Source organism: Nelusetta ayraudi, unplaced genomic scaffold, assembly GCF_046127955.1.
Source record: "Nelusetta ayraudi isolate G7.1 ecotype Tasmania unplaced genomic scaffold, CSIRO-AGI_Nayr_v1 ptg000095l, whole genome shotgun sequence".
In the NCBI taxonomy this organism is placed as follows: Eukaryota; Metazoa; Chordata; class Actinopteri; order Tetraodontiformes; family Monacanthidae; genus Nelusetta; species Nelusetta ayraudi.
In genome coordinates this window covers 656,264-673,152 of record NW_027466145.1, presented here as the reverse complement: position 1 = coordinate 673,152, position 16,889 = coordinate 656,264, and the positions used below count along the sequence as shown (strand labels likewise).

The 16,889-nt window shown below is 42.9% G+C and overlaps 3 protein-coding genes across 4 annotated transcripts; 2 read left to right on the top strand and 1 right to left on the bottom strand.

Moving 5' to 3' along the window:
• Positions 1–1,742: 1,742 nt before the first annotated feature.
• LOC142902566 (C-type lectin domain family 4 member G-like) lies at positions 1,743–5,733 on the bottom strand. The gene is made up of 6 exons (XM_076047764.1): positions 5,632–5,733; positions 4,784–4,986; positions 3,397–3,483; positions 2,239–2,405; positions 2,015–2,121; positions 1,743–1,919 (listed from the first exon to the last, which is right to left on the bottom strand). The coding sequence occupies exons 2-6, from the start codon at positions 4,863–4,865 to the stop codon at positions 1,769–1,771; spliced, it is 594 nt and encodes a 197-aa protein (XP_075903879.1). The 5' UTR covers positions 4,866–4,986; positions 5,632–5,733; the 3' UTR covers positions 1,743–1,768.
• Positions 5,501–8,188, top strand: LOC142902565 (CD209 antigen-like protein C). Of its 2 annotated transcripts, none has more exons than XM_076047763.1 (6): positions 5,501–5,730; positions 6,120–6,209; positions 6,659–6,739; positions 7,310–7,452; positions 7,591–7,672; positions 7,804–8,188. In XM_076047763.1, the coding sequence occupies exons 1-6, from the start codon at positions 5,637–5,639 to the stop codon at positions 7,863–7,865; spliced, it is 552 nt and encodes a 183-aa protein (XP_075903878.1). In that variant the 5' UTR covers positions 5,501–5,636; the 3' UTR covers positions 7,866–8,188. The 2 variants fall into 2 exon arrangements, with proteins under 2 accessions (XP_075903878.1, XP_075903877.1); XM_076047762.1 differs by having other exon boundaries at positions 5,513–5,730; positions 7,591–7,691.
• Positions 8,189–8,333: 145 nt separating this feature from the next.
• LOC142902564 (uncharacterized) lies at positions 8,334–12,162 on the top strand. Its single transcript, XM_076047761.1, has 7 exons — positions 8,334–9,022; positions 10,084–10,182; positions 10,256–10,972; positions 11,205–11,273; positions 11,392–11,525; positions 11,650–11,750; positions 11,857–12,162. The coding sequence occupies exons 1-7, from the start codon at positions 8,887–8,889 to the stop codon at positions 11,999–12,001; spliced, it is 1,401 nt and encodes a 466-aa protein (XP_075903876.1). The 5' UTR covers positions 8,334–8,886; the 3' UTR covers positions 12,002–12,162.
• The last annotated feature ends 4,727 nt before the right edge of the window (positions 12,163–16,889 follow it).

Genomic DNA, 16,889 nt, shown 5'->3' with positions numbered 1-16,889 from the left:
GTTTCTCCAGAAAAGGTAGTTGTTTATTCGTTATTTGACACTAAAAACAGAGTTCAACATCGTCAAGCTTTTATTGTGGTACTTCCGGTTTCCGGCAGCTTGAATTTGCATACTAGCTAAATGTTTAGTTTCACCCGAAACATTTAGGTGTAACATTTAGATATAACAGTTAGATTTAGATTTAACATTTAGATTTAGATTTAACGTTTCGATTTAGATTTTACATTTAACATTTATATTTAGCATTTATATTTATATTTAACATTTATATTTATATTTAACATTTATATTTAAAGAGTTGAATGTGCTAAAAAAAAAAAAAAAAAAAAAAAAAGTGACTTTCAAAATTGCACACAACTTTTTAAAAACACGATTTTAAGCTAAATGTGACAAAATGTTGCTGTTATTTTAAGCATGACAAACTTTACAAACGGCGCCCCATATGATGTCGCATGAAGAGGGAGCGCTCTAACACTTGGACGATTAAATTGTTTCTGTTAATTTCACTTTTAGATAAATGCCATGTTTTATTCAAGTTTTGAACAATCATGTAGTTTGTTTTTTTTTGTTGCCCTGGAGCTTTGGTTGAATGGAGCTATCTCCCCACAGACTGATGAGGCAATGAGTTTCCTCCTCTGTCCAGGGACTTCTGTTTTCTACGGAAGCTCATTGCTGCCACCCTAGGAAAAAAAAACGACAGGGCTCAGAATCACGTGATTACGTGATAATTTTCGTGTTTTCAGTTCAAATCATTAATCACGACTTTCCTTTCTTCCAATTGTACGTGCTTTCTCTGATCATGATTTCTCTGTTACTGTATTTTTACTGTATTGTATTGTTTTGATCTGTGTTTTAATTTTTGTTTTGCTTTGTACTCTTGTCTACACTGTAAATGAGGCTTGCCTTAGTGTATTAACGTGATTAAATAAAGGTAACTAACAAACAAAGCATGAACTCCTCTGTGTTCTAGATGTAAACTTACCTCCCACGGACAGAAGGACAAGAACCAATCCACACGCTCCTTCCAAGTTCATGGTGTTGCAATCAAAAGCAGCAGGTTGTCTACATACAAGTTCCAGTTTGATCTATTAGCTACTTGTCTGTCAAGAGGATCAAGAAGCCTCGCCCACTTCTGCTTTAATATTCATGAAGCACCCTTGGACAACAAAACAAATGACTACCAGTAATTCTAAAATTCTCTTCCAGACATTTTTCATTTAAAAAATGGTTTTGGACTGTTTGCACTTGGTCATTTCATGCGTTTTTCATATTCCGATCGGCAAAAAACGCATGAAATGACCAAGTGCAAACAGGGCCTCAGAAGACTCTGGATTCCTCTTGCAGATCATTTTTTCCACCACAGGTTTTATAGGAGGGGCAAGACTGTGCCACCTATCCAGAGTGACCAAGGTGTGAAATGCAAATATTCCCTAGCAAGTACCCAGGAGATTATTCACCATGGCAACCAGGTGTGAAATGCAAATAGCTGTGGCCTCCCCAAACCTGGTACGTATCCAGGGGTATTCCGGTCCGTGTAACAACAGACATACTCCTGGATACTCCTGAATATCTGGGCTGTATCCAGGAGTTTACAGGAATATTCCGACCCGGATACATGGCTTTTCATGCAGATCATGTTGTGTTATTACCAGCTGATTTACAAGATTGTCATCCACTGTTAATTTTATTGGATTCGTTGTGTACGCTAGCAACACTAAATAGCTCCACAAACAATACAAATGTATATTGCAACTATTTTTTTATTGTTTCAATTGAGACTTTTCTCACATAGCCAGCGGCGCTTAAGTCCACAGGGGGTTATATCCCAGTTGGCCAGCAGGGGAGCGGTGTGGTTCATCACCACACAGGCCTCGCTGCTGTGAGGACCATCGCTATCAACTGACTGGTCAGACCAAAATCTAAATGAGAGAAAACATATTTTTGTTGTTGTTGTTAGGTTGTATATTATTTTTCTTCTGTTCTAATTTCACAGTAGTGATCCTGGAAGCCTTACGATTTCTTCAGAGCAGATCCGTCCACCCACTGGAAGGTCCTGGTGTTGTTACGCAGACCGATCCAGAACCAGAGGCCAGCATCACCGTCCAGTCTGTATAAGGCCCTCTGTTCAAAAAGAAATGTACATTGAAAAAAGAAGCATCCATCCATCTATCCATCCATCCATCTACCCATGCATGGGTGCAGGGAAGTGAGATTCAGAGGAGCTCTGCCATGTCATACCTGCTCCTGCTGGCCCTTGATCACCGCAAGGTCGGCGCCTTTGCTCTGACAGCGTTTTCTGCTAATTTCCCATGTTTCGGCCGCGGTGGACAGGAAGTAACACGAGAAGTTGACCTCTCTCCAGTCTGACGCACATCGCTGGGAGGCAACAGTAAGTGTGGCTGTGTCTATGAGGGCAAAGACAAAACTTTAAGGTCAGTCACACTGAGATACCTGTAAGAGCCATTATTTCTGTTTTTGTGAAAGGTTTCTCTGAGCCACTGGAGGGCTGACAAAAGTTGAGGGTTAGAGGTAACTAACTTCTGCTTCAAACTTTGGAAGAAAAAATAATAAAAACTGCTCAGTGAACCAGAAGACTGTCATTGTTAAGCATTTGAATTTGACCAGAGTGCACGTCTAAACAATACTCCCATCAGCCACTGAGGGCTCAATAATGGACTTGGTCCCTCCAGTTATTTTTCAATTAAAAATAACTGCCTTGTGTTGTGTTTGTCCTCATCCCGCGACTGTGTTATTTTCCTACCACATGTTTGTGTGCTGCGCAACCTGTCTCGCTCCTCCGTCACCGTCCTCAACCTGTTTCTCACTATGTTGTTGTCGTTTTGCAGCGTGTTTTTCTCTCTGGTCAAAGCGTTGAATCTCTCCTGAAGGTTGTTGCAGTGTTTTGGCTTCATTGTTTCACCATCCTGCGCCTCTTTGGTGTGATTTTTTATGATGAAATTAGTTGCATTGCATTTCACTGGAGCCGTCTCCTTGCTTGACAATACTGGTTTTCAAAAAAAAACAAAACAGAGTTCCATTCAAAACATGTTTGGTGATGGCAATTTCCCATCTGACTGGTCCCCACTGACAGGAGGACAGTATTAAACAATTTTTTTTAAAAAAAGAAAAAAAGTGCAAGTGGAGGGCCTGACTGGTTCAACGTTTATTGAAAACTTATTGAAATTATTGGACATATTGAATACGGACCTATCACAGCCTATACAACGTTGCTTCATGGCATTGCCTAAATATGAATCATTAATCATTAAGATAGAGGTGTGACCACAAACCCCTTTGAGGGCTCTAAGTCAGATTTCATATCCGTAACTCTGGCCAAGGCCTCATGGTGACAAGGAGGGAAGAAGGAGGAAATTGCTCAAGACATACTGTACTCACTGACAAGGCGTAGAGAAACATTAAGGGCAGCTTGAATGGTGCAGAGGATGCCAACGGAAAGGAAAAGCAGCCGGTAGAGTTTCCTCTCTGAGAAATCAAACACACAACAGAGAAATGACATAAACAGATCAGCCCCTGTCTCGCGTATTGTTATTTGGTTGCTCCAGGTCTTTAGCGTTTTTAGCTAACCTCTCATACCAGATGTACTTCCAATGTGAATTACACACATTGCAGCGAGTTATGCAGTTTTTTTGTGTGTGTTTTTTTAAATACCAATCCGGTAAAATGCATAAGTTTCAAGGCTCAAGTCTTTATTGTCACTTGCGTACAATAAAATTAGTAAAACCTGAAAATGGCAGCCTTCACTGCTTTGAAGATAAAATGTATTGTATTGCCACATTTTCCTGCAAATCGCAAATTTTTAACGTCTAAACTTAATGTTACAACTCCATTGCAATATTTAGACAAATATTTGGACACATTTGGATATTTGTGTATATTTGGCCTAATCTGGGGGTAATGAAGAGCTGGCAAACAGAGAGGAGGTGAAACATCTGGTGGACTGATGCAAACTGAACAATCTGAACCTGAATGTCAACAAAACACAAGAGATCATCGTTGACTTCAAGAGGAACCAGCCCACCCACACTCCTCTCCTCATAGAGGGCGCTGCTGTGGAGATCGTCCAGAGCACCAAGTTCCTGGGAGTGCACATCCACCAACGACCTGACCTGGTCCGAGAACACGCTCCATCTGACCAGTAAAGCGCACCAGCGCAACCACTTCCTGTGACGGCTGAGGAGAGCACATCTTCCCCCTACAATCCTCAACACTTTCTATAGGGGCACGGTTGAGAGCATACTGACAAGCTTCATCCCCATCTGGTATGAGAACTGCAAATCCTCAGATCGGGAGAACCTGCAGGAAGTGGTGGGGGCTGCCACAAGGCTCATTGGTACCCTTTACACTTCCATTGTGGTTATCGCCCGCAGCCGCTGTTTGGCAAAAGCCCAGCGGACCACTAAAGACCCCACCCATCTCAACCTCCGTTCAACCTTCTGCATTCTGGCAGAAGCTACCAGTCCATAAGAAGCAAAACTTCCAGGTAAAAAAAAAAGCTTCCTCCCCAATTCTATCAGACAATTGAACTCCCCCATGCCCCTAATAGAATGAGATGTTAAACAATTACCCGCCGGGTGGGACTGGACTTAATTTATTGCCTTTTAATGTTACCACTGTTGTTTTGTACCATACTGAGCCAGTCACAACAAAATTTTGTTCTGCTGTGTACCTGTCTGGTATTTTAGTGTGAGTGACAGCAAAAAGAAATCTTGAATCTTGAATCTTCAACAAATCAAACTTGGAGACTGTAAAAGGTTTTTGTTACCTGTTTTGTATCTGACACGACTGTCTGCATTTTCACTCCCCGGTGGCTCATTAATATAATCCGATACCCCCATTTGGTGCATTCTTCTGGCCGACTCTTGTCTTTGTGAGCAGGAAAACGCCGTGTTTCCTCTTTAAGTGAATGTCTTCATCAAGGTTGGCTCAATCCACAGGTTACGTCAGTCCCGCCCACACCTTTCACCACTGCTAGAAAATGACACAAGCAGCACGATTGTGACATGACAAGTTTAGCTTGAATTAGAGAATACATTAAAAAAAAAAGCTATATTTTTTTATTCATTTTTTAAATATGCTAAACTATTCTTAATTTTCTTTATGCAGTGAACAAATATTGACAAAACGTAGAAAACATGATTCCTCTATTACACTCACCATTGTCAAATACTCTCAAAACAGACTGCTTACTTCTGAAATATATTAGTAAGCAATATAATATAATGTAATATGACATATGTAATTATATGTTGTACAGGAAATTGTAATTGTGGTACAAGGGGGTCTTCCTGTTTACCGCAGCCAATGCAGTGAAAGAGAAGTATAGATGTACTATATGGATATATAGAAGAGTAGAGAAGTATAGAGCCATCCAGAAAGAGGACATGCTGACTGACACACTTCCTTTGCAACAGAGTTTCTGAGATCAGAATTTTTAAATCACCATTCAGCTCAAACTTTCAAAATGAGGAAGGAAGAGGCGCTTTAGAGGTGCTGAAGGAAAATCAAGAAAAGAAGAAGTGGCATTACATTGGCACCACACTTCCATTGCGGTGAAAACACAACAAGTGTCAGCAGCGTTACCACCAGCCACAGCAAAAAGGTGCATCTGACCTCTGATGGAGCTGGAACCTCAATCTGGACCTGAACCTGTGGCGATGGCCCGGTCCTGCAGAATGACCCCGAGGAACACTGCTGTCACAGTCGTGAAAGGTAAATTACACAATAAAAACATTAATAAGCACTTACATCACTTCTCTTCACATTTATTGAGATGTTTCTTATAAAAACTAAAATAATATAACCTCTAGTTCCTTCTTTGTAAATTAGACAAATCGTTTGCTGAAGACTGGTGTACTTTGAAAATAAGTTTTCAACAACATGACTTGCCACGTCTTTGATTTCATCACATCATCATCATGAGTTATGAGTCACAAACTGAACAAATCTCAGTTCGTCTCTAATGAGATTAGTGGCCCCACACAGAGTCTTGGCATGGTAAAACGGTGTGGCATTACTTTCTGATAAACTGCCATGGCAGTACTTGCGGTGAACCACCACCACACTTTCTAAGTGCGTTTTTCTTCCTATTCTGCACTCAGGGAAGATCCTCCAGAGGGTATTGGCTGTGAGCTTCGGCCTTGTCTGTGTTCTTCAAGCTCTTCTTAACGTCTCCCTCCGTCTTCTTGTCCGTGAGTCATTTCCCAGAATTCCCTACAGCCGTATGCGCATGGAATTAGCAAACACTTAATATTGATAATTATTGAACGAAACCCTGTTGTAATTGTGGTGTTTGTTTTACTATTATTATTATTATTATTATTATTATTATTATTATTATTATTATTATTATTATTATTATTATCATCATTGGGCCCAAGCAATAGACCAGCCCCTTAACAGAGATAGTCTGAAACTGGGTCAAAGACCTCTCTTGAAATTGTAATGTTCATTCTTCGCTATTATTATTTTGGTCCTGTTGCCGACTGAATCCCTAATTTGACCTCCATTCTCCACACATGCTCCCAAACTCACTAAATTTGGCAACAAGGTCAAGAATGCCAATAATATGAAATGCAAATAATATAAATAATCAATTTAAAAAAACAAAATCGAAACTGAGGTGTTTGAGCTCTTTCAGGTGGCGAGGTCGAGGCTGAGACAGTAGACATCTGCACAAGCTGTGTGAACCAGACCAACAGAATGAAACTGAGCACCTTTGGTAAGTTTAGGGACAAAAGACATCCAGTCAAGTGGAAGTTTTCTTTGTTGTTGTTGTTTTTAAATCTAAACGCGTCATGTGTTAAATCTAAAAACATGACACGTCGCTACAATAAAAGCAATGCAACAACGCCCTCTTTACATAAAGTCAAGTTTTAAACAGTCTGTACTGTAAACGGTCAAATTCCCCAACGTTCAGTCTTTTCATCATAACAAATTTGGCATTTTCAGAAATCATTCCTGAGTGGAAAAAATTTTGAAAAGTTTTGTCAAAATGCCGATCTCTAGTCTTCTGGAAACAATGTCATAGCCAACACTGTGCAATTTTATGCAAATGCTTGAGGTCTTCTTCTCCACGCCTTGCAGAACTACTGCACCTTTTCCAGTCATTTTCAGTGGTTTCATGGAGATGTTAACAACATTTCTGGAGGTGACTTTGTCTGCACAAAGCCTTTTTTTGAAAATGATCGATTTCAAAGAATATTGGCTCGTTTTGGATTCTCGGCTGTTTTTTCCCGAAGTGTGGACTTTCTGATAAAACGGTGAATTGCTTTTTTCCTCCCCATAACAGATGACTATTTCCAGCAGGGGTGGGTGTACCTCCACCCCAGTCTCTACTATGTTTCCCCTGACAAGAAGTCCTGGAGCGAGAGTCGACAGGATTGTCTGCAAAGACAATCAGACCTTCTGATTCTCAGCAACGATCTAGAGCAGGTTAGAATATCAAAGCATGTCGCGGTGTGTTTTTCGAGGCTCAGAGTTGTCTGCGAAGACATGAAATAAAATAATTTTGGTGAATTTATTATCATTGCCGATGTTAACTATTATAATCAATTTTACTTCTGAAACAAGGAGTTCTTGGGTAAGTTCCAAAGGACCATTTGGATGGGGCTGACAGACACAGAGGAGGAGGGGACGTGGAAATGGGTTGATGGTACGACTCTGACCAAAAGGTGCAGTTTTCTTGTCCCTTACCTGGTCACCATGAAGCCCCACATGGAAAGTCTTGCTTGTCGCTCATGTTGTGGTTTTTTATCCTCTGAAGAGTTTTCGGGTTCTTTTCAGTTACTGGGACAACGGGGAGCCCAACAGTTATGGAGGTCATGATGAGGACTGTGTGGAGATGAAGGGGCCCAAACAGCCAAACGCCTGGAATGACGCTGACTGCCAAACCAGAAACTTCTGGGTCTGTGAGAAGATGGTGACTTTGTGACTTCTGGCAAAGCTGAATTTCACTTCAACTGATGAATCTTTATTGGAAAATGTCACTGAGTAAAATGTAAAAATTGTCACATTTCCAGTTCTAGCTTCATGAGAGACACGCTTTCTTTGTCATGTTCTGGCTCCTTCTCCAACCTTTTTATTTTATTTTTGTTTGTTTTTTTACTTTTCGAGTGGTGTCCACGTGTAAAAGCTGCACCTATTAAAATTAAAATTAATTGAAATCTTATTCTCTGGGAAATGTCCCATGTTCTTGATTGACTCTACAACCAGCAGTGTTACTATCTGTCAACCTGTTTTGCTGATTTTTTTTTCCCTTGACTCAAAAACTTTCACTTCCTCCTTTCAGATGTGATCTCTAGACTTTGTTGCTATCATTAATTCTAGGAGGGGAAGTTCCAGTTTTTGAGTCAGCTCAGGGGGTTTCAGCTTTGCAAATGAGACGTGGCTCAAACAAAAGAAAAAAACAGCCTCCTTGAAATTGGACAATTGTGAGAAAATCCAATACATTTTTTTTTCTGCCATGGGTAATCAGAAAAAGACATTCTGTGTGGCAGCAATGATGTATTCAGAGAAGAAGAGCTCTGAGGGAGCTGCTGGAGAACCCCGGAAGGTACTCTACATTCTCCAACATGACATGAACTTTAGCAAGCAGATCTTCAGCATGTCCAGTGTTTCTGTATCAAACATGCTGCAGGTATTATGTAAGCACAAGGATGCAGGTCACACTTGAGGTCAAACATTTTGGCCAACTGAGTGAAACCTACAGAGAAATATGGAATATGAAACTGTGGGAGAAAGACGAAACATGGAGGAAGAGAAAGAGAGGAAGGAGGTTCCCTCCGTCATACAGTATAAAGGTGGAAGCGAGGCTCAGACACCAGTAGAATATCTTATAACCATCTTACCTTGGTCCTTGGCTGTAACATGGAGATGGTTTTCTACCATCAGAGCAACAGGAGGGACGCTGTGAATGAACACCTGCCTGATGACTCCGTCAAGGACGGTATATTAAAAAGGTATTTGGGGGAAAGCATTGAGGGGACAGCGGCCGCACATCCAGGTAAGACCAGCTTTAAAAATTTAAAGCAGTTTTTTAAATGAAGTGTTACGAACCACTTCGTCTAGGGGAAAATGGTTAGCAACAAAAATGGGACCACCAAACAAGTTCTGCGAACAGGTTTCAAAATTAAGAGGTTTTTAATGGTTTTAACAAAGAATAATTACAACACAACAACAACAACAGACGAAGGGCAGCGGGTGGCGCCAAATCAATAACTTAATATAAACAAATTATACTGATTGAGACAGACACAACCGTCGGGAATCGAATAAGGCAAGGGTACGAGTGCCGAGTGCTACCTAGTACAAACACGGGAGTCGAATAGGGTAACGAGTGCTGCAAGTAGAAACAAACAGGGGATGAGTGCTGGATGTACAAACTAACAGGGGACGAGTGCTGCACGTATCGAACATTAAACCTAAACAAACACGCGGGCTAACAGCCACCCTCAGACTGCGCCCCAGACAGGGTACGGCACTAACAGCCACAATCAGACTGCGCCCCCGAGTTCCAGAACACGTACGCTTTTATCCGCGGGGACTCCCAATTGCGCAGGTGGCGGCGATCAGCAAATCACGGTGGGCGGAGGCAGGAACTCCCCAGTTGATGACGCTAATGCCGCTGTTGTTCGGGGAACCACCTGGCAAACGTTGGGAGTTGGGAGACACACACATACACACACACATACACACACACAAACCAACATACGTACGGCAAAGACGTCAAAACTTCGGTCACATAAAGTATATTCAGACTAAGCAGAGATAAAGGGTTTGCAGGATTTGTCTCACAGAGAAATTGAACAAAAGCATTAACATCTAAGTTCTGTCCAGAAAAGCTTATGATATTAATAACGCCCCAAAATAGAGAAAAAATGTTTTCCTGTGAGAAAGTAAAGATGTTCTGTCGCAGCCAGAATAAAATGTAAAAGTTGATCCTCCTATGTTGGTACATTTAAGAGCCTTCATCAATGAAGTCCAGCGCCACTTTTTGCCATGACCAGGACAGTGTTCCAGCTGACCCATTGTTCCAGCTGACCCATTTTTCCATCTGACCAACAGGCACGGGAGGGTTATGGAAGACCTCCTGCAGGGCGGCAGCTCTGTTTGCGGCAGCGTCAATTCTTCTATTGGCAGGACTGGTGACTCTGTTGTTCTGTTGTGAGTATCGTGTCAAGACGAGCCCTGAAAGTTCAAAGTATGTCATTCATTCATTTCTGTTTTAAAAACACAGTGAGCAGCAGTGGGTCCAAGGAGGAGGTGGAGCGAGCGCAGTTTCAGACCAGTTACAGCAACAGGACTGGAGAGGAGGACCAGTTACGGAGAAATTACGACAATGCGACTAAAGAGAGAGACCACATACTAAGCGAGTACAACCGTGTGGTCAAAGAGAGGGAGCAGTTACAGACCAGTTACAACAATCTGGCCAAGGAAAGTGAGCAGTTACAGACCAGTTACAACAACCGGAACAAGGGGCGAGACCAGCTACAGGCCAGTTACAACAACCTACGGATGAATTTCACCAACCTCACCTTGAAAAGAGATAACTTAGCAAAGCGCTATAACAACATGAGCAAAGAAAGAGCCCAGTTACAGATCAGTTACAACAATCTGTCCAAGGAAAGGGAGCAGTTACAGATAAATTACAACCATCTAGCAAAGGAAGGCCACCGCGTCCAGATGAGTCTCACCAACCTCACTTCAGAAAGAGACAACTTACAAAAGAGCTGTAACAACATGAGCAAAGAAAGAGATGAGTTTCAGAAAAGCAACAACACCCTGGTCAAGGAGAGAGACCAGACCAGTTACAACAGCCTCAGAGCTAAGCAGCATCAGTTGGAGAACAACTTGACACAGCAGAGAGACCAGCTGGTTTGGGAAAAAGGTCCGCTTCAAGGACAGGCCCAAGTCATCGCTAAAGAGAATACTGATCTTCAGGCAAAGCTTCAAGGTAACCTGTCAGGCAGTAGTTCCCACAGAGGTCATTGTTGAGCATGAAATGCCCATTCTTCATTCTTCACAATTCACCATTTCTTTCTGTAGAAAAGCTCTTTTAAATAATTTACTCATTCTAAAGGCAAAGTTGGCCATGTCCACCATGCAGCCCAGCCATATTTATGCAGAAGTATTTTATTACAGCTGAACCTTTTTAAACCTGAATACTGATATATTTTCTGTCCCAGCCAGTGAAGCCAGTTTGAGGAACCTGACGCAGGAAAGAACCAGCCTGAATACAATGCTAAAAAGAGTTGGTAGGTCTGACATTTCCAAAGTTTTTGTCTTATCTTGACTTTGAAAGAAGTCCTCTGTTCAGCGCCGTTGCCGATATATTAGTTATCGCTGACGAATTTTAGTGTGTTTCCCACACAGAACAAGAAGGATGGGTGTATTTCAGAGGAAGCTTCTATTACGTTTCGTCTACCAAGGCCACCTGGCAAATCAGCCGCAACTACTGCCGCCAGAAAGACTCCGACCTGCTAGTTATTGACTCCAGGGACGAACAGGTCATTGTGTGTGTGTGTGTGTGTGTGTGTGTGTGTGTGTGTGTGTGTGTTTGTGTTTGTGTGCGGTTAAAGGAGATTAAATTGTAATGATGACACGGTCGACTTGTGTGTGTTTTGAAACAAGGACTTTGCAAACAAATTCAAGAAGTATGTGTGGATCGGCCTGACTGATTCGGAGACAGAAGGAACCTGGAGATGGGTGGATGGGACATTACCAAACACATGGTCTCGATGCCTCATATCATTAGTCGTTTCAAAACAAGAATGAGCCCCAGTTGTGTCTCTCTGGTTGCTCCCTGAGTGAAAATGACTATTTCCTGTCCCATTTCAGGTACTGGAGTTCCAGGGAGCCAAATGGTCGAAAGACAGAAAACTGTGGTGATATTAAGAACTACAATGCTGAAAACAGCTGGAACGACGAGAACTGTGATATCCTCCTCTTCTGGATCTGTGAAAAGAAGCTCATTCTGAACTGATCCTAAACTTGTCTTGATCTTCTTTCAATTAAGAACTTTCTGACCATGTGTTTAAACAATACCTGTATCTCAGTGGCGGTCCATCAGGCCCAGCTTGGCCATTTTTGCTGGCCTAACCATACTGAGAAAGTACATTTTCCCATAAATATAGTAAGAAAGTTATTTTCCATAGTCTGTTCTTTTTACATCATGTCATATCCACCTTGCTGCATTGCTTTCACTGTCGTAAATAAGAGTAGAGGTTTTATCCAATCATAATTCAGCTGACTTGTGTTGTCAGGTGTCATGAAATCGGCCTCAGGCCAGCATAATCAACATAGCAGGCTGCTGTCTGCTGTAAATGAATGGACCACAGTTGCGATAACCAATCAGATCTTGAGTCTGCGATGCCAAAGCCAGGTAGCTGGCCTTATGCTGAACTTCACACATACTGTGATTGGATAAGCCCTGAGAACCTTACAGACTTAAGTCAATCTGGAGATCTGGTTACCACAGACAGCTGAAGGAGAATATGTTGCAGGGTCATCTGCAATTTAAATGTAAATACTGTGGCGCATTGGCACAGCAGCTGCGCCAACATGATGAATTGTTTAATTACTTCATAGTTTAATAGTTTGTTTCGTCACATTGGTCTCTCATACAAATCGGCGACAATGTTTAGTTTAATGGACAAGTCTGGACAAGAGTAAAAGCTCACAGAGTGCTGTTGGTGGACTTTTGTAAGTTTTGTATTAACTTAGGGTGGACTAAATATGACGTCATTAATGGCCTAGGCATGAAATATACAGCCTGCCACTGCTATATCTATAGTCTATAGTAACATTTACTTGCACGCTAACATGAAACCACTGCCTCAGATTTTTAATACTTGCTTATTCCTAAGAAAAGGGTCACAGAGCAAAAAAACACCATAATGTGTAATTTACGTATGTCACTGATTGTAAAAATAAATGTGTTTTTTTCGTTGACTCTTCCATAACCATAACTTGTTTCCCTTCCAATGTTTGATGAAACATATGACTTTGGTGAAACAAATTGATTTTCCAGCTGAAACAGAGGGAGAACGAGATAAAAACTCATTGTAGCAAACAAACAAACAAACGTGACCCTGACAAATGCAGGAGGTGGTGTTCACTCTCGAGCCCTGAACAGGAGTTGAATTTCTATAAGGGTAAAAGGTTATTAACATATTCTATTAACTGGTAAGGGTTTAGGACAGGCACGTCCAAAGTCCAAACTGGAGCCCCCATTGAAAAAAGTTCAACCAGCGCTGGTTTAGTAAGTCCAGTAATGTTGGATCGTCTTATTTCCTAGTGTCGTGCTGATGATCCGCGTGTTTGTTTAATGAAGAATTTTAGGAGAATGATGTTGATTGAAACATGTCTTTAGTAAGCAAAATTAAAACAGGATACATATATACAGAGCTCTATAGGTCGAGTTCAAGCCTAACATCAACAAGTGCTATCAGGTCCTGAAGTCTGACCACTTTTCTGCTGATCCAGTCTTTATATGTAGCCGGCATAAACTGCATTCACCGGCGTACAACAAAAAATCAGGGGACAGGTGTGTCTTTGATATTTTAATGGCAACCAAAAGAAAATGCCTCCTCTTAGGGCGCGGCCCCACAGCACCGCCTCGCCTCGCCACGGTACAGTTGTAGAGCGGCCCCACTGGCCGCTACACGGTTGTAAGGGGCGCCGTTTTGGTACCTCAAGCGCTCAGGGTCCAAGCGAGACGAGGCGAGTTGAGTGGTGACGTAGCGACGAGCAGGGCACTGGATTGGCTCAGTGTTTTCGTCGATTTTCCCTTTCGGAGCGGACACCGACACCACTTCCGTGTTCGCGAGTGTGTTCAACCATATTCGCGAAAACGACGAGCGGCAAACGGCGAAGCGCTCGGAACAAACCGAGTTGCTCCTGCGTGAGGCGCGTTAAGTGAGGGAATCCCAGGAGTCTTCAGACGAGAGGAAATACGGATTTGTCGAGAGGACGTGGCTCTTCGCCGCGAGGAAGCCTCGAACACCGCGGCATAAAGTGGTCCTTGGCTCGCTAGGGCAGCTATTTCAAAGAAGGAGGCGTGTTTACTGTCTGTTTTTAAATAAATGCTATTTCCCGTTGTATCTGTCTCGTGTTTACTTTTGGTGAAGATATAAAGGTTGAACTACACTTTTACCCTCCCAGAAAACGAAACCAGAAATTATAAATGTTGCCTGCATAAATTATCAACTGTGACTTCAGTGAGGGAAACTGTTCTTTCTTTAACAGAAAAGCAACCACAGACTGAGCAGCAGGTATGAAACAACTTCTACTTTGTCCATCGCTGCGCTGTCATGTATCGCACAGAAATAATGCCGTCGAAAACATTGTCCCGCTTTACCGCGTCGACTCCGCCCACGGTCTCGTGGACCCGGGGCTGTGGGGACACAATCGAACCGTGGCAAGGCGAGGCGAGGCGCGGCATGGCAAGGCGCGGCATGGCGAGGCGAGGCGGTGCTATGGGGACGCGCCCTTAGGGTCATAAAGTACACAGAAGAAAAAGAAAAAATACAACAACATACCCCAAAAAAATATGGCAGTGGCTGGAGAGTGACAAACATAAAGAAAAGACAATCAAAATCCAATCCCCTCACACACTGCAGAACGCATTTCCATAAATAATACAAGAAAATTGACTTCATCTACTCGACACAGTCACCTTTAACGTCCTCAGTTCGCTTTCTTTGGTCCGGACCAAAATACAATGTATCTTTTTGGTTTGGTGCGGTTCCTTTGGACATAACGGTACGAGGCGGGGTAACACGGTAAAATACGGAAACAATCGTGGATCTCCAGCATGCTGCATTCGTTGTGCTCATGTTTGTTTGTTTTTTCCACACAAACACAAGCGTTTGCAGGTCATTTGGAGCATCAGAAGCTTTTGATACAACGTCGATTTTATGAGGAGATGTTTTTTGTGACAACAAAGCCGTTTGGCAAGAACCGCCTCCTCATTGCTCCACGTTGATCAGCGACTCATGTTCGCCTGACGGTCCGACGACGTGCTACTAAACTTTCTACTATGCTAACCAAAACATTATTTTCCCTAATGGTTGTGGCTACGGAAGCCTGTGACGTGTAAAACAGTGTGTGATTTCACAACTGGTTCGAGCCACGGTGCGGTCGATCTCACACATCAACCGATGGTTCGGACCGGCTGTTTGCTCCGCACCAGAGTTCGCTGGTTTGTATTCACACCAGCCCAAAATGTCCGCAAAAGGGACTTTTTTTGGTTTAGTTCGAACCAAACAGGGCAGGTGTGAATACGCCCTTAGAGTCACGCTTAGCTCCCACGATTGGCCGTTTTTAGCATTTATACACGGACTAACGCACACTCACTCATACACACGGCAACCTATACGTTCACTTTAAACGTTTCACCTCACCTCGTGATGACCATATTGGCTTTGCTTTAATGCTTTGCTTTACTGGCTTTGCTTTACTGTGACGACTCCGTGAACACATGGCACAACCTTTAACGTTCAGGACCGAACTCTCGTCTCTTTTTTCTTGCTCGCGCATCTCAAAAAAACACAGAACAAAAGAACTATGCAACACCCGGCGAACGGTAGACTGCCGCCTGGTGGCAGCTATACACAACAACATAATAAAATAAAAAGAAGACCCAAGTGTTTACCACCCAGTTACATATAGATAGAAAAGATTCAGTTGTTCTTGCAGGTGCTCTCAGATTACATCCTCCTCTGATTGGTTGTTTGGTCTCCGCATCCCAGCCTCTTTGGATGTTGCTGCTGCCTTTGCTCCCAATTGTAGGCGGATATGAGAAGTTTGGTTGGGAGACGTCGGATCCTCTCTCTGCCTGGTACCGTGGGTTACCTAAGGGCGTTTACCCACAGGCGCCCTCGGTAACATCTCGGTACGGTACGGGTCGGTATTGACGCAGCACGGTCCCAGGGGTTACGGTTTTGGTACCTGCCTCCTTGGGGTTCGAAGCGAGCAGAGCTGACACCGTATGGGTGACGTAGCAACGTGCAGGGCACTGATTGGGTAAAAGTTTTGACGAAAGCCAAAGGCAGTCTCTCATTTTTTAAATGCCCCGCGTGTGGATTTTTACAGTTTCACGTATTAAAAACTGAAAAGATTATGAAACTGTACCATGGGCGAACGTAGAACTACAGACGTTTCTGTTGTCTGTGGCCGAAGAAAAAGCTCATAGAGAGCTGGACGGACGGAGCGACACGCAATGAAAAGCCTTCCTGGTTTCGCAGCCGGTGGCCGTCGCTGTACAGCGAAACAGTGTCCGGAGAAATAAAAAAATAAAAATGCCGAGCGACTACCGAAGCACCAAGGACTACAACAGTCAGAGTGGAATGAACAAAGACAATGTTGGAGGTTTGTTCAGCCTAATTCGGATGCGATGGAACACCGACGCGGTGGCCAACGGGAGTGAGACGGGCTCGACTCGGCCGGTGGACGACGAGAGAATAGTCGGCCACAATGATATTTGAAAACATGCTTGAGGACTGTAAATGTGGTTTGTAACATCAAGCAACTTTAGTTTGAAGGCTATTTGCAAAGTAGAGCCGTTGAATCGTGTCGATAAACCGCTAGCCACCACCGCTAACTCCGTGCTCTGCTTGTGTTGTGTTCGCTGGCAGCGAAACTAAAGAGGCGGCGATTTTGGCTCGCAAGTTTCGTAAGTTTCACTCCCTATAGCGATTTTTAAACGCTGCTCGCTTGTTAACGCCGGTCAAATAGAGTTGTTGCTGTTTTGTGCTTTGTGTGGACTTAAGTTGTGCGGATATTCTTGTCTAATAATAAACGACTGTGAGACTCAAGGTGATCGTTTCAGCGTCTACATTTTCTCTTCTAGGACAGTGTTTTGATACAAG